Below are 21362 nucleotides of genomic sequence, written 5' to 3'. Positions count from 1 at the left end.
TAGCTAATCTATTAATTCTAATATTTCTATGCTGCTAGTTTTTCAGTTAACTGAAACTAGCTTCTAAGATGACTTTTTAGTTCAGGATGTAAATTCATAGAAACTGTTTAGGTTTGAAAAGACGTAAAGAGCGACTTTCAATGCCTCCTTAAAAATGAGAGCTAAGAAAATTTGTTATACAAGCTAAGACCATTACTTAGCTGTGTTATGCAAATATAAAAACCTTCAACACAGGTAATGAGTGCTTGAAGGGATTAGGTTTCAGTCTAAAATGCAGCTAATACAGAATGTGGTACAGAATTATGTTACTAGCTCTAATGCAAGGCAGCAAAATGAATCATGTTTTCCAGAGGCAGTGTGCTTGTTTGGCTGTCAAATATAATGGGATTGTCTCTGGTTTTGCCTTCTTGTATGCCTCAGTTTCCCTGCCTGTAAAATAGGAAACTGCTTGCTTGTGTCATGATTTCCTGGTCATAAAGGGCTTTGAAGCTGAAGAATACTGTGTGAATAGATGCCGTGGTTTATATTGTATAGTGCCTGCTGTGCAGGAAGCCTCCATAAAGTTAGGAATTCAGACAATAGTGAAAACCAGGGTTAAGTTGTTTTTCTTAAAATATATTCTCTTCTTGATTATATTTTATAAGAGACTGAGTTTTGCTGGTTGTTGTCCATTGCTGACATTTTATGATCTGAATTAGATTCTTCCCTAGAAGTGTGGGGAGGGGGAAAATGTGTCTCTTTTAGCTCAGGTAGTTTCAGGAATTAAGTGTATTTTAATTTACATCATGCCCCTTACCATAGTGTTCTTCTGAATATTTGAATCCTGAATACTTGAATGCAATTAGTGTATTAGGTAGAAAGTGTCCGATTTAACACCCTTTTAATACCTGAGATGTGTGACATCAGCTTTATAATAACTAAGGAGTAAGAGAAGTCTGATCCTTGCAGAAGCACCATCAAAGCTGAAAAATAAATTGCATTTCTATTTTCCCCCCATTAATCAATAATTGAGGCCTCCTGATCTAAGGAGAAGAGTGATACAAGGCCTTTGATATGAAATGATATCTTACTGGATGGATATCAATTATGAGGCATGTGTTTGCTCAGGTTAGCGCTCCAAATGTGTTTGGAAGCTATTTCTTGTGGATTTGGCATGTTTTTGGTTTTTAAAATTTTGTTTTTAGTTTTTGTTTTGTATGGCAACAAAGCAGGACCCAAAACATAGTGTGGTTATAGCCTAGCACTTTAGTAGGGCTAGCCATTCTTAAATATTTTACTTTCAGTTGACAATGTATTTGCAGATGTTGAGCCCTGTTATATTTAATATTGGTATAATTTATGAAATGATCCCATTGATGAGCTCAGCAATGAGTGGGTCAGATCTGCAGGCAAATGTAAGGCTGTTTGGGATGATGTGCAGAAGAGAGATGGAGGATTATAAAATGGCCTGTGATTTGCTTTAATTGATGACTTCCTGTTTGGTTGCTTTTCTTACTGTGTTCCCTTCCTGTTCCTGGGTGTGTTACAATCCCAACTTAGTGGCTGTAGTTGGAGTTCATTCATAAATAATAGGAGTTGAAACAAGATGATGTATTTCATGCTGGGAGGACTCAAAGTTGTATTTCACACCAATTTGGATTTATTTATTTTTCTGTCGTAAGTGGCAGGCTTTTTGGAGACACGAAGTCCTTTATGTTCAGTACTCTGCTTTGCCATCCAGTTGTTTGTAAGTCAAACAGTGCAGTCATTCCTTGCAAAAACTCTCCCTTGCTTTAGCTCGTGTGACCTTGGTCTTCTCTCTGATGTCCTTGGTGCAGCCGATCGAACTGCCTCATTTGGTGGCTCCATAACTGCAAACTTCTATTTTCTAAGCTGGAGCAGAGTCAGCTGAAATCTCTGATGTGATTTTAAAAGGAACTGCTTCAGTAGCTACACAACACCCCTGTTTTCTCCCAAGTATGCCAAAGTACTGCAGTGCTTTTATATTTTAAAGCTTTTCAGTACCTTTAAGTGAGCATGTCTCTGGGCTGGGAAGAGGAAGGGAAATCTTTTAGTTTAGACCTTACTTAGAGATCTGAGTCCTGTTCAGAAAATGCTTGGTCTGTATGCTGGGCATTCCTAAAACTCAATCTTTGAAAGTCTAGGGGAAAAAACCCTGATCCAAGGCTATATGGAACTGTCAGATATTTTAGAATTTGCTTTCATGACATCTTTGAACAAAGTACAAGGTCTGACTGGGATGTCTTCCTTTTGTTTTTTAAATCAAGTCCTTCATTTATGCCTAGTTTGAAACTGAATTTTTGCATATTGGTTTTTTGTTTTTTCCCCTTTGAAATTGCTGGATGTTTGTATACAGCTGTTTTAACATCTTCGATTTCAGGGAGGAGCAAGTGACTGGTTTGTTCTCTAACTGGGTGTAAGATTCCAGCTTCTGAACAAGGTGTCATGAGAGTACTCTTTTCCTTTGTTTCTTGTTGCCACACAGCAATAAAACAGAGATATAAACTAACTGGTAGGGTGGTTAATGAATTTTGAACCATTCCCAGGGGAAGCACGAGTCCTTGGGATCCCAGTGCAAGGTGGTGCAAGCCACAGCAGCCACCAAGGGTGACAAGCAGCACCAAGAAGCCACAGTAGGCTTTTGGTTCACATCAGTTTCTTTACTTTTCCCACTCCTGTCTGGGAAGAGACATCTCTGTGATGGATACTCTCTGGTTGGAGCTTGCCCTAGGCTCCAGTGTGTCCAGGTGGGAAGCAGGGTACCTCAGGAGGCCTTGCAGGTGAGCAGGCAGTGGTGATAAATGTGACTGCCCATTCAGCAAGAGCAGAGCACAACAACTTAGAGAACTTGATCATCTCAGCATTGTCCCTGGAGCTAAAGGGAAGCAGGATGAGATAACATCAGTATCATAACATTTTAGTTGCTTTAGATTCTAAGGACTTTGAGGTATGTTTTTATGGAATTTGCATTTTGGTTGGTTTTTCTTTCCTTAGTTCCTAGAATATGTGGGCTAGAGGTAAGGCAGACACTCCCAACTCCCAGAAATGGCCCCCACACAGCAGGTTTGAGTGCTCTTGGCTTAATGTATTAGTAATTATCCTGAGCATTGTGGATAGAAATGGCAACTCGTGATCCTTCCTGTGTAGTTGTCTGTATTGCTAAATCCTAAGGATTAACCACTGGATATAGACAGGCACACTGAAGGGTGAACAGCCGTGCTAGGGTCAAATTAGGTCTGCTTTGTGTGTAATGCCATGGTTTTTATAATTTTCTCTTAATTCCCATCTGTGAGCTCATCTTTTAAATTAACACGTTATTGCAGACACATGGCCTGTGTGATTTGGTGATGTTCGAATACAAGGTAGTACAGCGTTGTTTGTGAAGGGTTGATGTGTTTTACACACCTGTATAACCCTCCTCTAAAGCTATTGGGGAGCTTCTTTTGCATTTTATACTCTTCTGCCCCAGTAATTGTGATTAAGAGATATTCTTACCTGGCTGCACCTGACATCCTTCACTGCCAAACTCCTCTAGGGGAGTCAGAGACACTGCATCTGAAAGGTGGCATGTTCTGTGGCAAAAGATTAAAGCCAAGTGTCAGAGTTCCTGCTTGGAAAGCTTTGTGTCATAATTTAGCTCACTACCTCCTTATGCTGTAGACAGCAGAACAGTTGTGCCCATCTTCACTATTTAATAAGTGTGTGGTAAACTGATCCTACCTACCTTCACATTCTCCTAGTTTGCCTCCTTATAAGCTCCAAGTTTGGCTTTTTTGTTTGGTTTTCTTGTTGATTTTTTTGTGGTTTTTTGCCCTCCCATAAAGTGACAAGGAATTGGTTGGGGCAATGTAGCCATCAGGCAGTTTTGAGTGTGTTTTCAGCAGGCTTTTTCCTCTCTGTGAATATTTGTAGAAGGTGTTCAGGAATTTATCAGAAGCCCTTGTCTTGGGGAGCTGGACAAAACCAGAGGTCAGAAATTCTGTGCTCTTGATGCAGGGCCAGGGCTCAAAAAACTGTTTGCAAGTGTTTATACTGCCACAAGTGGGCCAAATACTTGCACTCTGTGTAACAAGACATGCAGAGTCTGGAGTGTTTTTGTCAAAGTTTTTAAAAGAGTAAAGGCAGCCTCTCACATAGGGGTGAAGGGGATCTTAGCACTCAGAAGAGCCCTGGAAAGGCTTTGGAGACATCAGGAATGTCTCCAAACTGTACGATTGTATTCTGTGAGAATCCCCAATAGAGGATTCCTAAAGCTGTGAAACAGACGTGGCTAAATTTCACTTTGCATAAAAATCTCTTATTCCATAGTATTTACACAAAATCACAGAAATAGTGCTTGTGGTAATGGTTTTGTTGTTTTAAAAATTATTTAAATTTATTTAGAAGGTTATTGATACCTTTCTCCCCATGTTTGATTTGGCCTCCTTTTCCTTCTTTTTGATCTTTTGAACTGTTATGCCTAAGAATGTATACCCCTTTCATCCTCTAAAAATGAGGACAGGCAAGGATTTGTCTTTTCTTGAGAAAACATCTTTTCCATCTGTATGAAAAATCCTGAATTGTATAAGTTGCTGTTGCTTGAAATGCTTAGTGGAGTAATTGCTTTCTGGAGATATTTGACTGATTTTTGTGTTGATGGAAGCTGTGTGACTAACAGCCAGTTGAGACTGATGTTGAGAATAGGCCTCAAGAGAATTGACATTAATTTTTAGCTAGCAGCTAAACTTTGATAGCAGTTTAATATTAATAGCATGTAGTGAGATGGTGCTTAGAGGGAGTAATCATCAACGTTTTCTATCAAATATGGCAACTAATTTTTTAGAGTGCTCGTTTAGTAGTTGTGGCAGGAAAGACATGAGCAAGAACAACATCTGTCTGTGTGGTGTGTTTAAACAGAAAAACCAAAGATCAAGGATCCTTCTCCAGCTGTGAAGAGGAAGCCAAGTAAAATATCCTTGGTTTCCTGGGAATGGGGCTTAAGGGGGACCTTGTATTCAGGCTGTAAGACTAAGGGCACAGCAAGTTGACTTGTGTTTCTAGGACCCTTCCCATGAAATACATTATAGAAATGCAAACTGTTTCCACTTGACTGCCTATGTAGTAAGCTCTGGTCTTTTTTTTTATACCCTATGTAATTACCATTGTTTTTCACTACTGCTGAACTCTGGATGACTGTTTCTCCTGCTGTGTAAAATGATTGCAGTGTATGTACACACAGTAAGGTGGGAGGAGTTCTGACACATCACCTGAAGAGAGAAGGAAGGAGCATCAGGTCCAGATTTAAAACCGAGTAATCCTCCAGCAGTGTAATTTAGTTGAGCAGGGGATTATTCCTGTAGTGTCTCTCTGGCTTATACCTTAAAGAAATTTGGGGTTGTTTTGAAAATTGTACCCACTGTAGTTGATAAAAAGTTATCTATGTTGGAAAGAATGCATGTAATGAGCAGGTTGTGACTCCAAGGTGCAGTCTGCCTTTGTGTTGGAAAGTAACCATGTGCTGTTGCCTTTGTCTTTTGCAGATGTTTCTGACCGTGTACCTCAGTAACAACGAGCAGCACTTCACTGAGGTGCCAGTCACCCCCGAGACAACCTGCAGAGATGTGGTGGAGCTGTGCAAGGAGCCTGGGGAGAGCGAGTGCCACCTGGCTGAGGTGTGGTGTGGCTCAGGTAGGTCAGGCTGGCAGCTGGTGAATTCCTGGGCATTCTCTGCTCCTGAGAAGGTAGTACATGGAGACCTGACAGATGTGATGCTGTCCCAGAGAGTTTCTGCATTTCCATTTCATTGACTTCTTCATCAGACTGGCTGTGATAACACACCTGCAAGAAGGCTCACACATGCGAAACTGAGTTAAGCAAAGGAGGGGGACTCAAGCATGCAGATGTTCTTGTCTGCGCAGCCCATGAGTCTCTGATGGGTGTGAGAGAGTTGTTTCCTCTACCTCCTCCTCTCCAGCAGCCTGTGTGGAGGTTTTGAAGTACTAAGTGTTGGTAGCTCTCTGATCAGGTGAGAATGATTTTTTTTTTTTTTTTTCAACCCCACAGCCATTTTCACCTGCAGTGGCAAAATAAAGCTTCCTTTTTCTGATGGCACCTTCAGTGTTACCAACTGCATTAAGTGTGCACGAGGAGTGTGTTAGCAGGAGTAGTGGGAGCTACCTGATATGCAGTGCTCTAAAGAAAGTGGGTGACAGGGAGGATGTAGAAGCTACTTTTGACTGTCCTTCCAAGCCTGTAGGAAAGGGGGTTGTGCATGTGGCTTGTTGTAACTTTTTTTCTTTTTCCACGTTCTTCTAATCTTGGGAGCTCAAATCTCCCTAAATTGCCATGCTCCACTGGAACTGGAGAATATGTCAACAAATAGAACCTAAAATATTACTAATGTCTCATGGCTTAAATGGGAAAGGGCTCTGGACTATCCCCTGTCTCCATGGTGCTCATTAGGCACTGGTAGCCACCCAGGCATAAGATAGATGAATCCCTGACAGGATTTTAAGTCATGAAAAATAATTGTGTCTGAGCCAACTTTTTTGAGATGCTTCAACAAGATTATAAAGGAATCAGATGATAAGGGCTTATATTTCTTCCTCTGCTGTTAGCTCAGGCTCACATCTGTTCAAAGAAGTCTTTGGTGAGATGGATGTTTGTTTAATGGTATGAGATACCTGAGTTATCTCTTGATATTTACTTGCTTCTGACAGAGATGCAATGTTTCTGATATTTCTAAGTCTAAAAAATGGAACAGGTTTTTTTTTTTCCTTAGGAGGTAAAGAAGCTTTGCTTCATAAATGATAGTAAAATCACCAATTCCTCATGGAAAGAGATCTAGGAATATATTTTAATTGTACATGTTTGTCTAAATCAACACAATACTGAAGTGTACAGTGAAAGACAAGTAAAATAAAGGTTTAGGTAAAACTAGTGAATTTATAGTTAGTCTTAGTGCCCACACCCTGTTAAAGAGCACAAGTGGTTTTGGTGAGGGACAGGGTTCTCCTTTGGTACTGAAGTTGGAGCTGTGCTAGAGTGGGCAGTTCCTCTCTTGTTTCCTGAACCTGGATTCTTGCTTGGCTTTTGAGATGGTGATGTAGAGAACACTGGAAAGGGCAGTGAGATTGTCCTGAAATCAAAGGAGAGCACCTATAGTAAGAGGCAAGTGAAGTCTGTTAGTACTTAGTGTCCAGATGTTCTTGTTAAGCTGCAAAGTGAACTTTTGTGTGAGTGGGACCATATAGTGTGTGGTGTTTTATTCATATGATCAAGTTATCAGCCTCTCTGCTAGTCAAGGAGATGTAAGAAAATCGGATACAGAAGCATGAAGCGAAGCAGAGAACTTTTTCTGAGATTAGTCTTTGCAAAGACATCATGAGACACACAAGAACAGATATCTAATGCTGCTTGGACAGCTGTTATAGGACAAAAAAAGTTGCTTCCATTTTCACAGTGAAAACCTTGACAAGATCATTGAGCCCAACCTTTGACTGAACACCACCATGCTAACTAGACCATGGCACCAAGTGCTATGTCCAGTTGTTTCTTGAATATTTCCAGGGCTAGTGACTCTACCACCTCCCTGGGCAGCCTGTGTGGAGGTTCTGAAGTCCTAAGTGTTGGTAGTTCTCTGACCAGGTGAGAATGTTTTTTTGTTTTTTTTTTTTTTCAACCCCACAGCCATTTTCACCTGCAGTGGCAAGATAAAGCTTCCTTTTTCTCCTTGGCAAAGAACCAACCTTTCAGTGAAGAAATTCTTCCTGGTGTCCAACCTGAACCTCCCCAGTTCAGGGGAGTGCAGTTTGAGGCAGTTTCCTTTTGTGTCACTGGTTGCTTGGGAGAAAAGACCAACCCCCACCTGGCTACTCCCTCCTTTCAGGGAGTTGTAGAGAGTGATAAGGTCACCCCTGAGCCTCCTTTGCTCCAGGCTAAACACTCCCAGCTCCCTCAACAGCTCCTCACAGGACATGTGCTCCAGCCCTTTCTCCAGCTCCATTGCCCTTCTCTGGACGTGCTGCAGCCCCTCAGTGTCTGTCTTGCAGTGAGGGGCCCAGAGCTGGACGCAGCCTTTGAGGTGTGGCCTCCCCAGTGCTGAGTACAGGGGGACAATCCCTGTCCTGCTCCCGCTGGCCTCATTATTGCTGATGCAGGCCAGGATGTCATTGGCCTGCTTGGACACGCTGGCTCATGTTCAGCTGCTGTTGACCAGCACCCCCAGGTCCTTTTCCACTGGGCAGCTTTCCAGCCACTCTGCCCACAGCCAGTAGCACTGTTTGGGGTTGTTGTGACCCAAGGGCAGGGCTCGGCAGTTTGCCTTACTGAAGTTTCAAATACCGTTCCCAATTGTACTTGTTAACAAAAAATGCAGTTGTCTCAAATCAATAACATTGGAAGACTTGAGTACTGGATTGTGCATGTTGCTTTGAATAAAAGATGTCTTAAGGATCTGTGTAGCATCCAGTAATGGGCATTTGCAAGATATGTTTTCACATATATTTTGGATTTTTTTTTTGGTGAGGGGAGGAGGCAGCGGGGGAGAGAAATACTTTATTTTGCTAATCTCATTTTAGATGTCAGCAAAGTTTTCTATCTTGTTCTGCCAGGATTAGCCATGACTTCTGCTTTGTTTGCATATTACACTGAACAAATGAAACTGGTTTAAAACAAACATGGTGCAGGACAGCTAACCTCTGGGGGTAGAAACAAAAGACTTGTGTTGGAAAATGACTTCTAAGACGTCAGTTATTGGGATCCTTTTTACATAGCTTGTTTCTTTCTTTTTCTGACACTTGCTCAGGAATTTTAGCTTCTATTGTCAGACCTTATTAAGCCTACTTTGAAAGATTGCTGCAAGTGTGCTTGAGGCACTCTGTTCCCTGAAGGGAGGCAAGTTTACTACTCTCCCTGTGCTCCCAGTTTTGTATGAAATTTGGTGAATATCAGGGCAAAGCTTTTTGACCTTCCTATTATTGTCAGAATTCTGCTAGGCAGCTACCTTTCCTGCTGTGGAAAGCAGTCAAAAGGGGTGTGTGTATAAAGATCTCCCTTTTTTTTTTTTTTTTTTTTTTTTTTTCTTTATGAGACAGGTGGGGGGCAAAAAAAAAAGAAAATGACTGTCCATTCTTCTTGAGCTTTCAAATGTACATTTGTTTGGTATTTGAAAATCTCTTTGACCTTCCTTTGAAGCCAATGAGTGGTATTGACAGAATCCTCCTGTAAAGGGCATCTCCCTTGATTATAGTGTTTCAGCTGAGGTATTGCTGAGCTGCTAGAAATCTGCCTCATAAGCCTGCTATATACCCTTTAAGACAAAAATCTGGCAGTGGTACTGATGATTTTTTTGTTTGTTTTTGCCTTTTTTTTCTTGAATTAAGATTTAGCTGATGAGGAGTGTTTTTTGCTGTCTAGACAAGTAACCGCCAAGAGACTGCTTTTTCTGTAACAGTGACCTACTTGCTTATTCTGTAAAGCTAATCTCTTTTGACAGTGACTCCAGAAATTTTCCTTCCTAGATTGCTTGAGCACAGCTGCAGCACTTTCATTTAAAGAAACACTTTTATGTTGAAAAGAGCTTTTCACATACTGGAAACATGTTAGCAGCTCATTTTTTTAATGAAACTGAAAACATTTATACTTAATGCCAACAATTTTTCCTGCTGAAAACATTATTTCATATTAAGATAGTGACTTTTTGAAAGACTCCATTGAATATGAATGAACTACTCTGATTTAGTTTTTCTTTTTTTCCCCCCCTCCCCTTGCTTAAATAATGAAAGGAAACCGCCAACAAAAGCAATGTCAGAAAAAATGAAACTGGTGCAAAACCGGTGGTATTTAATTTCATTCTTTGTCTGCTTGTCTTATTTCTCAGGCCAGGAACAAGATCTTCTGTTTGTCTGGCATCCAGCACAAATGGGTCCAATGTGATCATGAGCCCCAGTGCTGTTAGAGGATACTGTGACAGTATCCTGACTATGTAAATTCACTGCTATGATATATTGACCACACTGTTGCCATCACATTTAAAATAGGCAGAAATATTTATGGTAAAATGTCTAGAATAACAAAAGAAACTGCTTTTATGTGAAGATCTAGTGGCCAATAAGTAATTCTGGTTATATTCTGGCTATGTGCCTGGCTGTGATGTATGTAAATTTTTAAAGAAAGGTAATAAAGAAAGGGAGGAGTACTGGTAAATGAAGTTGGTAGATGTAGACTCACACTGGGTTTTTCTATTATCACAAGGCAGTAAGTAAGGCTTAAAAATTAGATATATGACTGAATCCTGAGCTTGGGAATAAGAGCGGGAAAAAAAACTCAGTGGAACTTGTGCATGTAACTTTTTCATCTCAGTTATTTGAAAGAAAGTGGCAAGTTCTTACTGAGCTCACTTTTCACTGTCTGATCCTTTTTTTTACTTTGAGCTGTGAATCCAAAGTAGTTCAGCTTTTCAAGGTTTTATCAGAAATAGGGCTTTCAAAATGCATCTCCTCTGAACTTCATGAAATTTGCTGTCCAAGACAATGAGCTGAATCAATGTCTGACAGGAGCTGTGGGAGAACAGTTGAAGTGACAGGAGCTGTGCTGGCATGCTGAGGATCAGGCCCGCTGGGTACTGCCAAGGAGCCTCTTCAGGGTGTTGAGTGCTTCTGCCTGAGCTTGAATGCAAGGGCTGCCATCCAGCGTTAAGAGAATTCCTCTTCCCTGGGAGTTTATCTTTGCATCTCTCTTCATTCTCGTTGGAATTAGGAAGTCCCTGTAGGAATCGTGGCAGCAGTGCCCTTGAGGAGAGGGTGGGAATGACTAAGGAATAAGTTTGTGTGAGGTGCCACAGAAGAGGCGTGAAAGGTACAGCAGCACATGCTGAGGTGGTGAGTGGGTAAGGTGATTTGCACGTACAAAATGAAGGCACTAGAACTGATATCTCTGAATTCCTGGTTTGTTTTCCCTTGGGCTGTAGCAGTGCCTCAGCTTTTCCCTTCAGGGGTGGACTTTTCCAGGGCTGCTTTTCAGAGGTGTTGGTTTAGTTTCAGAAGCAAGGAGCAATGCAGTGGCTTCTTAAGGGAAAAGTAGAAATGCCTTGGGTGAGGGCAAGGGTTATGTGCACTCGCTACACCTGTGTACTAGCAAGCGTTCAGGTGAAAGGTGATATTTTTGGTGTGGTATGTGCCCAAGCTGCGGTGGGATGTAGCAGTTAACTGTTTTTGTACCTTTTCAGAACGTCCCATAGCTGATAATGAACGGATGCTGGATATTCTGCAGAGGTTTGGAATGCAGAGGGGCGAGGTGCGTTTCTTTCTCCGGCATGAACGCTCTCCCTGCCGGGAAGCAGGTATGTGTTGATCTCAGCTGGTTCATTTGTTCAAGTTCTGTTTCATTCTTCAAGGTTAAGGAAACAGCTTGTGTGTGTTACTTACCGATGTTCATAGCCAGTAGGTGTTGCAGCCCTTTTTGTCTGACCGTTGGCTAATTTTTGTAAAAGCCTCATCTTCCCTTGCCATATCTGGGAATAGAAAATCCAAATTGAAATTTCTGCAGGTTTTCTAGAGCTGGTTATCACCAAAGCACCTTAAGGGCGTACTGTGTTAAATATATTTTCTGCAGCAAAATATCTAGAGATCTGTGGTGGTGATCTCTTCTTTTAAATATAGTAAGCAGACTGTTGCCCAGTAATGTAATCTGTGATTTGGGCTCAGGGTTATTCACCTGGATAATACTTTACCAGGGTGGTAAACTTAGCATACTTGGCAAAGAGTTCTTTAAAGTTTCTCTTACACACTTCCGTTAGTTTCAGGAATAGCATTAAATGAACTGCCTGGTCAAGTTCTCTGAGAATATAATTTTCATTGTAAATTTGAATGTGAAACGTGTAAAGGAAATTACTTTCTGCTTTTCAAGGGTTTTCTGTGCATCCCACCCTCATCTCTTCATTAGAATCTTTAAGACTTTTACCTTTTAAATCAGTCTACTGGATTCTTCTTCCTCCACTTTGTCTGTTTTCATCCTTGATAATCTTCCTCAGTGTTGGAAATACTGCATTTGTTAAGTGGCATTGTACCCAGCATATTTTAGATGGCTAAGTGTATCTTGATATTTGAAATGCATACTGGTGATAGAATGAGTCCATGAAAAGCTAAAGCTGTGCTGTTTCTACCTGCTAAGGATCTTACAGAGCAGTTCAGTTGTCATGATGTATTTTTTCAAGTCCAGGGTGCCTGTAGTATTAGGATTATTGTCATTTTATTTGCCACAGCATTGCCAAGCAATGTATTCGAGCTCTGCAGTTAGTCTCACAGAAATATGGTCTTGAAATAGGAATCAAAAGGGCAAGAAGGTAACAGGACATGTCTTTGTCCTGTAGTACACCTGAGTTCTACAGGGAAATCAGTGAGCTTGGTATTGGGCATCTGAACACCTTTTGCACATAATTTGATGGGAATAAAGTAGGATTCTAGTTAAGTAGCATCTTTACTGACACAATGACTGCCCGGAAGAAGGAAAAAATGTGCTTTTAAACTGTCTTTATAATGCACATTTACTAGCAGCTGACTGCCTGTTGACCACAGAATAAATGCTGGAGCAGTCTACTACTGTCAAGCTGTTTTTGTTTGTCTGGTTTTTTTGAACAGAACTTTTGAGAAAATGTGTTGTGTCATCAGTTAGATTCATCTTATGTGGTAAACACATAAGAACAGGTGTTCAGATTCTACACCATAATGACTGTTCTGATTCTCTTTTTGTATTGAATGCTATGTCTAAAAAGATAAGAAAAATCTTCTATTACTTTACCGTCTTTGACAATTTCTTTCTAGGGACTGGACAAAGGTCACAAGATCCAGCCTTCAAAAGAAATGGTGTGAAAGTGCCTGGAGATCGAAGAATAGAGAATGGAGTAAGTGCTTGGTGCAGTGGCCAGTTGGGTTGGGTCTGGCTGAGCTGGAGTTCATTTTCCCACAGCAGCCCTCACAGTGCTGTGCTTTGCACTGGCAGCCAGAGGAGTGCTGATAACACTCCAGAGTTTTGGCTCCTGCTGAGCAGGGCTGGCACAGCATCAGTGCTGTCACAACATTCCCCCCACATCAAGGGGCTGGGAGTGGGCAAGGTCCTGGGAGGGGACACAGCTAGACCAGCTGACCCAAAGTAACCAAAGGGATATTCCATGGCATATGACATCAGCTGAGATATAAAGGCCAAGGGAAGGAGGAGGAACAGGGGAACATTCGTTATTTCACAATGTTTGTCTTCTGGAGCAACCGCTCCACATGCTGAAGCCCTGCTTCCCAGAAATTAGCTGGACATCGCTCTCTGATGGGTAGAGAATAAATTATTTTCTGTCCGTGCTTGCTTGCACAAACTTTTTTGCCTTTGCTTTAGTAAACTGCCTTTTCTCAACCTAGGAGTTGTTTTCCATCTTATTCTCTCTGCCCTGTCCTGCTGGGAAGGGGAGTGATAGAGCAGCTTGGTGGGTACCTGGCATCTAGCCAAGGTCAATCAACCATGGTCCTTCTTGGTCCCTGAACAGGGGTGAGACAAAGGCATATATGTATATATATATTTTTTTTTTTTTTTTTTGCATACCATAGTAAAAAGTAGTTGCCACGTATCAAATCTCCTGTGTGGGACATGGAGTTTGTCAGCTGCACTGCTTATCTCTTTATTTTGCTGAGTTTGAGAACATACTAATATAAACAATTGCTCTGTGCTTTGCCCTTACACTGATGGCCTTGTTTTGCTGGGGGAGCTGTCTTGTGGGGATGATGAGGGCATAGACCTCCCTCTCCCTGCCTGAGATTGATGTGAATGTTTTTAAAATGCAGGCTCCCACGGTCTTTGCTCATCCTTATATAAGCTGTTTAATACTGTTAATAATATTAACTAATACTGCTGGCACACTGTGGGGTTAGTGGAATCCAGTGTCATCGTGGTGTAAGAGAAAACAAACTTTAAGTGAGGAGGTATTGAGATGTGCTGTGAGGCATCCAGTTCCTGGGTGGCAGGGTGTGGGGAAAGATTTGGACAGATGCCTGGGGTGGTTATCACCTCCCATTGCTTGGAACTTTACACCTGAACCAGTAATCAATCAACCCTGGCAAACTGACATGTCAGCTGATAGAAGGGTGCCTTGCCTACCCCAGTGAAAACCAGCAGCCTCTCACCCTGTACCTGGGGCCTGGCTGTGAGCCACAGTTCAGTACTCAGAGGACTTTAGTTGAGGCAGAAACTCAAACTGTGTTTGAGGACATTATGGCTGAGACAGAGACTTAATAATTGCTCCAGTACTGAAAAAGGAAAAATGGAAATGGATGAAGTAAGCTACAGGTCCATATCATTGGTTGGAAAGGGAGGAAGAAGGAGAATTAGGAGAGTAGGGGGTCAGATAAAGAAGCCAGTCCTTCAACAAAGAAATTGCAAGGAGTGAGACAAATCAAACAGGAGATAGTTACTCGGTCCTTGACCTCATCAGAACTTCAAGACTTGGGAAAAAAATTATGACCACCAGCCATATGAGCAGATTTCTGCCTGGCTGCTTCAGTGCTGGGATAATGGGGCTGACAGTCAGCCCTTAGAAGGTCATGAAGCCTGATAGCTGGGATCCCTTGTTAGAGATTTGGAAATTGAAAGAGGAATTGGAAAACAGAGTAATTTGCAGTCTCTGGAGATTGGCTCCTCTCAAATGTGAGGGCAACGTATCCGTTTAAGGAAGATCTTGTAAATTCCCTGGAAGGTGAACCACTGCAGATGAAGGTATCCAGTACTTGAGAGTTAGCACTGCTGGAAGTCATCTGTAGTGATCTAAAAAGTGACAATGTCCCTAAAGATCCAGAGGATGTCCCTTGCACAGTGGCCATGTGGAGGAAGGTGGTTCAAAGTGCCCCTGCATCATATTCCAGCATCCTGGTGGCATTGTAGCACCTGCAGATGGATATACCAACTGTAGAGGTGGCATCTTCCAGGCTTTGAAATGTAGAAGCAGCTCTGGGTACTTCCACATCCCTACAGGCCAGCACCCCGCAGCCCAAGAGATCACTCCCCTCCTGGCCTGGTCAGAGGGAAGGGATGCCCCAAGCGCAGGCCACGTGACAAACTCTGGTTCTTTCTGCATGAGCAGTGGGAGGACATGAGGAAGTGGGATGGTGAGCCCACCTCTAAGCTGTAAGCCCGTGTCCCTGAACTGAGAGCGAGGAGAGCTGTTCAGAAGAGGTCACCCAAAAGGCTGTCAGTGTAGTTGCTGCAGGGAGGCAATCAGTGATCTCCTAGACACAGAACAGAAATCGTCTCCTTTAACCCTGGTGAGGGGACTTCTGATCTGGCATCACAAAGGTCAGATAGTGAATACTCTGACCAGGAGCAGGAATAGAGGATCTCTACCTCCAACTAGGCAGAGTAAAGGGATGACAACCACACTGGACTGTGTGGATTCGATGGCCTGGCACATTGGATCCGCACAAGTATAAAGCTTCAGTAGATACCTGATGTGTATCAAGGCACAGGAGTGCAGAACCCATCTGGATCTCTGGAGTGACGGGGGATGCCAGGAGTTCTCTATATTTGAGGCTGAGTTGAGTTTAACAGAGGACAAGTGGCAAAAGCATGCCATTGTGACTGGCTCAGAGGCCCCTGGTATACTTGGCATCAGCTACCTCAGGAGAGGGTACTTGAAGGGATCCAGAGGGATACTGATAGGCTTTAGGTGTAGCTACTGTGAATACAGAGAAGATGAGTTATCCACCCTGCCTGGTACTCAGAAGATCCCTTCATTGTGGGATTGCTGCAAGTTGAAGAGCAGCAAGTGACAGTTGCTACCAGGACAGTGCACTGACAGCAATATCACACCAACCAAGACTGTGTAATTCCCATCCATGAACTAATTTGTTGACTGGAGAGCCAAGGAGTGATCAGCAGGACCCACTCACCCTTTAACAGCCCCATATGGCCAGTGCAAAAGTCTAATGGGTCCTTAAGAGATGTTCTGTGGTAACCTGGTACGTTAGAGAGAATTGAATCAGACAGTGGGACTCATTTTTGAAAGAACCTCAAGCTCTTGGGCCAAGAAACATGGCATTGAGTGAATATATCATGTCCCTTATGATCTGCAAGCCTCTGGAAGAATTACCATTATAGTGAAAATGGAGGCTTCCCCTCTTTGGAGATACTTGTACAATTCGTACCATGGGAAGAGACTAAGAGACTGTTTTGGAGGGGTTGCTAATGACTGCTCTAAAATAGACACAAAGCCTCTAGCAATTATCATCCTGGCTTTCAGATTTTTAGGATTGTCACCAGGATCTGTTGGCTGCCATATCTGTGCTTGTACAGGTGATCTCAGAGCAGCAAATGCACCATACTTTCCCTTCTCTACTCCCATCAGAGTTCTTTTCTCATGTTAAAGTAATATTGGGGGTTTTTTCACTTGTGGTTTTATCAGAGATCCCTAACTCCAGATTTCAAGTAGAGACTGGTTCCCGTTTCAGCACTGGATCCATTGTCTATCACTTACATCCACAGTTATGGAACAAGAGTAAGACTGAATCTAGGTTCAGGAAATACCTGAACAGATAACCAGTAACAGTGCTGTCTTTGAGAGTGGTGTTTTCCTTCCTGCCCAACTATATTTAAACTTTCTATTTTCTTCAGCTTATGTGGAAGTGCTTCAAATTGTAGTGATACACCTACGACCACAGATCCATCCTGCCACATGCTGAGCATTCTGGGCTCAGTCAGTCAAAGCTGATTCATGCTGAGCTGAATTATAAAGGGCTCTGAAATGCCTCTTTAAAATGCTGCTGGGATTTTGCTAGAAACATTAATGTTCCAAGAGGTGTCAGTTTGTGTGAGTTGTTGGATTGGGCTACACATACATATGTGCTTACAATTGTTTATTCTTTTATCATGAGAAGATGCTGTGTCTTTCTAATTATTTTATTGGCTATTCAGTTGTTATTTTTGAAAGACTTACTGTACTTTTCTGTGATAGCTCTGTTAAGTGCTAGCCAAATTAAAAATTCTAGACTTAGCATGCTTTGGGTTTTCTTTGACAGGTGAGTGCACCAAGGATGGATATGACACTGTCTGAACTTCAGGAAATGGCATCACGCCAACAGCAACAAATTGAGGCTCAGCAGCAAATGCTGGCTAACAAGGTGAGTTTGGAATTCGATTGTTTACAGCCAGGAACAAAGGTAGTAACAGCCATGTGAAGTGGAGGGAGGATTGGGGAATTGGGGTTTTTTCACCCCTTCTAAACAGAGGGCTTCTTTTCTTTGGCTGCCTGTTTTTAAATTTGAAAGTCCATCTATGCAAATACCCAGTTGTAAAACATATAAATAATGCCAGTGATAGAAGTGACCAGTTTAGCCTACTGAAAGGGTAGAGCACATAACACTGATATACTGTCATTCATCCTGGTGGCTCTGTCAGCTCTATTTGTGCTCCATGTGTGGTGACCAGCAATTCACCAGTTTGATCACTAAACAATGCTTCTGTCTCTGCTGTCCTGTCATGCTATCTTGCTTTCTCCTGATAAGAGTTTGCCTGGTTTTCTGGGGCAGCTGGCTGGAAAGATACCTTGTATGTGATAGAAGTAACCTAGGACTGTGATTTATAAAACGCTTGCAGAACAGTAACAGAAAAGCTAATGGAAAAACACAGGGTGCTCCTGAATTGTGTAAGGGAAAAAATACTCTGAATGCATCTGCAGAATGGTGGCACAGAGTTCATGTTTTGCTTGAGTGTTGTTGGTACACAGTACTCTTGAAAATATAACAGGAAATTCTGTTTTTGGCAGAGAATTGTTAAATGTGAGCCTGTCCTGAAGAGGGCTCATCTGTCTGGGTGGATGTTCCCATGCATTTCTGAATGTGCTTTGCTGGGGAAAAAGGCTGCTCTGAGGATCTGGTCTCACCGCTTTTCCTCTCTCACGCACCTTTTCTCCCTCTCCTTTTGAGATGAGCTCTGTGTGTCCCTATGTTTAGTATCTTGTTCAGTTCCCTTGGCCCTCAGTAATTGGATCTCAGGGAAGTGCTTCAAATCATGGCTTTCTAATAGTTCTGCAGCACCTGCTAAGTGGTATTTTTTAAATGGCCTGTCAAAACAGCCAATAAAACTTTTTTCTGCTTTATGGTAAGAACAGGTACAGCTATGAAGCAGGAAATTGGTCACTCAACCAAGCAAATGAGAGTTTTCACCTGAAATGTAGCAGCACAATTAATACCCATACTGCCTTGTTTAATTTGCCAAAGAATGTTGCCCTCTTCTCAGTTCCAGCTGAGATGTGTTTATATATGAGAAGCCTAAACTTCCACAGCTTCTGTTTCACTCACAGGTGATGGCAGTATACCCTAGTCTTATAAATAATGCTGTAGTCACGAGAAACAGGAACATTATTTTTACTGTAAAGGGAGTAATACAAGATTAAAAAAGATAAAAATAGGAGTTTTACTCTGGATAGATACCCATTGGATGGGTGTCTGCTGCCTGTGGTTTGAAGAACTGTAGCCCTGTGGGTGTACCACTGCTAGAATTTTTCATTTAAGTGCCTCTCTGGAACAAACCACCTGCTTTCCTAGATGCCTCTTCAGAGTGACTTTCCATTGCCTCTTTCCTGCCTTCTGAAATCAGATGCAATATTAAAAATAGATTCTGAGGGAGGAAAAATACATTTTCTTTTTAGACGTGAGCTGTAATAGCTTTTTTTTGTGACATTTTCCTGCGTGGGAGTGACTCTAAAGTAGTGCATGCACTGAGGGTGCTGCCTGGTCCTGGTTTTCTCTGGAAGGCAAGCTCACTTTTTTGCTCTGCCTTTTTTATTCAAAGTGCACAAGAATCCCTGTTTTCTAAATCTGACTGGTGATTTTTTTTCTTTTGTGGGTTTGTTTTTTTTGGAGAAAGTATGGAGTTCTAATGTTAGTAAGCAGTGGTAGTCTTGGATATTAGTGGGTGCTTGGGAGTCTTAGTAGTAGTTCTACTAAGCAGCTTGGAGCAATCTGTCATCTCCAGAGCTGGAAGCCGTGTGTAATGGCCAGTGATTCAGAGGAATTCTTTGTAGATGACTTAGTGGTCTCATAGTTTCTTGTAGGTCTAAACTAGACATGTGCATGTAGAAACTGGTAACACATTATTTTACTCCCTTGGAGAGGCAGAAGGATCCTCTCCACTAAGGTAATATCTGTTGTTTAGATGAGGGCCAGGTCACTGTAAAGGTTTTCCAGTGTCTTGAATTATCTGTTTTGTTATAGTGGTGATCATTATCTGGAGACCAGTGTGTTTTCAGAGGTTTGGGGTGCAGTCATCCTCCTCAAGCAGGTTTTAGCAGAACTAGTAAAAGTACAATTAGTATGAAAAATACCAATAATTTATGGGATACCTTCTATATAAAGAATGTCTAATATTCTCCAGCATGACCTAGTTGTTTAAAATGTGATATATGATAGAGATATGTCAAGTACAAGCAGCATGGAGAAGGTAGAAAATAGTTCTTAGCACTTGTAACTCAAGAGTGCTGAGTAGTGATTAAATTAAATTAGCAAATGTCTTGGAACATGAATGCTAAAGTTTTTCTTAGGCTTCAAAATCCTTATCTTGACTGCAGGAACAGCGCCTGAAATTCCTGAAGCAGCAAGATCAGCGACAGCAACAGCAAGCTGCTGAACAGGAAAAACTGAAGCGATTAAAGGAAATTGCTGAGAATCAAGAAGCCAAACTTAAGAAAGTGAGAGCACTGAAAGGTCATGTGGAGCAAAAAAGACTCAGCAATGGGAAATTAGGTGAGTTGCTGCTTGGGGAAGGTAGCCTGGGATTTTTCATGAAGTGCAGTTCTTGGAACTCAAAAGTTTCTGGTGACTTCAGTGATTCGGAGGAGTTTTTTACAGCATTCCAAGCAGTGTTAATCTTAACAATTTCACGTCTTGTATTTACCAAGAAAACTCATGACTGACCTAGAACAAAATATATTTTCTTACTATATTTTAAAACATCCTGTAAGAGTACCCTGTATTTTGAGCCTAGCATGTCTGCTCTTTAATTACAGTGTAGGTTTTTTCCTTACTTGAATACCTTTGTGCACCACAGTAACTTTTTCCATCCTTGGTGTCAATACCCTACACATTTAGAGTGTTATTTTCTTGGCCTGTAACAAAGCTTAGCCAGGTACCCAAGTTGCCTTTTATGCAAGAGGTAATTTGATGGCTGCATATTTCCTTTTTAATTATGTGAATTTGACCAGGTTCTTGCTTGCTTACAGTACTGGTTGGGTGCTTGTAGTTCAGCATGTTGATACAACATCAATATTAAGTCTGAAATAAATATTTATTCTTCTGCTTACCTTTTCATCCTCTCTGTTGTGCAGAACTTGTTATTTCCAGCCTGACTCAACTGAAAATCTGAATGTTGTTTTAGTAGGAAGCATTGTGGTTGACAGATAAAGCAGAAGTGTTTCTCTATGGGTAGAATCCCTTTTCTGTTTGGGTTTTGTCACACAAAATACCAGTTTAAAGGTGTGGAAGGATGGTAGAATAATACAAGATCTTGGAGCATGTGAATCTTGTTTCCCTGCACCATCCCCAGCAGGTCTGATTTTGGTACTTGCTTGAGTTTTTACTGATTCCTTAAATTTTCTTCTATAATAGAACAGTTTCAGCAGTGGGAGCAGCTGATGACAGATGTTTGTAATAGACCCTAAAACGCCCTCTGAGTCTTTGTTTAATGTGACAGCTTGAGTGTTTTGTCACTGAGTTCTTATGACCTAAATTCAGAGTTCTAAGTATCATAAATATGCCTTGTGGTTGAGTGAGTGTCTTCCTGCTGAATTCAGCATTCAGTGCATTTAGGCTTCTTCACATGAATTCAGTCTGGTATTGTGGTTTTGTTTATTTCCATACTTTAGAAAGTAACAAAAAAAGTTCTCTTTCCCTCCCTGTCAGTGCTCTAAGTAGACCAAATTTCCATAATCATTCTAGTGAGCGTGCATTTGCCAGAGCTCAGAGGAAGAGCTGGTGTGACGGGGCCCATGGGTTTGGCTGAGCAGCCCTGCTCTGGAGGCCAGCAGGGCGCTCTCTGTCTCCTTAAGTGCTGCCTTGGAAGCAGCCCACGCTGGGCTGTTTCTCAGGGCAGCTATTGTGCTCTGCCCTTCTTTGCAGTGGAGGAGATTGAACAGATGAACAGCCTGTTCCAGCAAAAGCAGCGCGAGCTGGTGCTGGCCGTGTCCAAAGTAGAGGAGCTCACCAGGCAACTGGAGATGCTGAAGAATGGCCGGATTGATGGTTACCACGACAACCAGTCGGCTGTAGCTGAGCTCGACCGCCTCTACAAGGAGCTGCAGGTAAAGGGAGGTCAGCCCGTGACCCTCAGCTCTTCCAGGCTAAAACCTGGTTGGGTTG

General features: G+C 42.0%; 1 protein-coding gene across 4 annotated transcripts in view; it reads left to right on the top strand.

Moving 5' to 3' along the window:
* Window positions 1-21362, top strand: part of TP53BP2 (tumor protein p53 binding protein 2) — a 53094-nt gene that overhangs the window by 14996 nt on the left and 16736 nt on the right. For 3 of the 4 annotated variants that reach the window (XM_042051446.1, XM_042051447.1, XM_042051448.1), the window contains exons 2-7: window positions 5520-5667; window positions 11207-11320; window positions 12801-12880; window positions 17028-17129; window positions 19577-19751; window positions 21123-21304. In XM_042051446.1, the coding sequence (XP_041907380.1) occupies window positions 5520-5667; window positions 11207-11320; window positions 12801-12880; window positions 17028-17129; window positions 19577-19751; window positions 21123-21304 (801 nt within the window). Of the gene's footprint in view, window positions 1-5519; window positions 5668-11206; window positions 11321-12800; window positions 12881-13240; window positions 13301-17027; window positions 17130-19576; window positions 19752-21122; window positions 21305-21362 lie in introns of those variants that run through there. The other variant, XM_042051449.1, reaches the window with a different exon arrangement.

Source organism: Corvus kubaryi, unplaced genomic scaffold, assembly GCF_017639235.1.
Source record: "Corvus kubaryi isolate FWS band 111438036 unplaced genomic scaffold, C.kubaryi_AGA036_p1.0 76, whole genome shotgun sequence".
In the NCBI taxonomy this organism is placed as follows: domain Eukaryota; kingdom Metazoa; phylum Chordata; class Aves; order Passeriformes; family Corvidae; genus Corvus; species Corvus kubaryi.
This window is presented reverse-complemented; position numbering and strand designations above follow the sequence as displayed.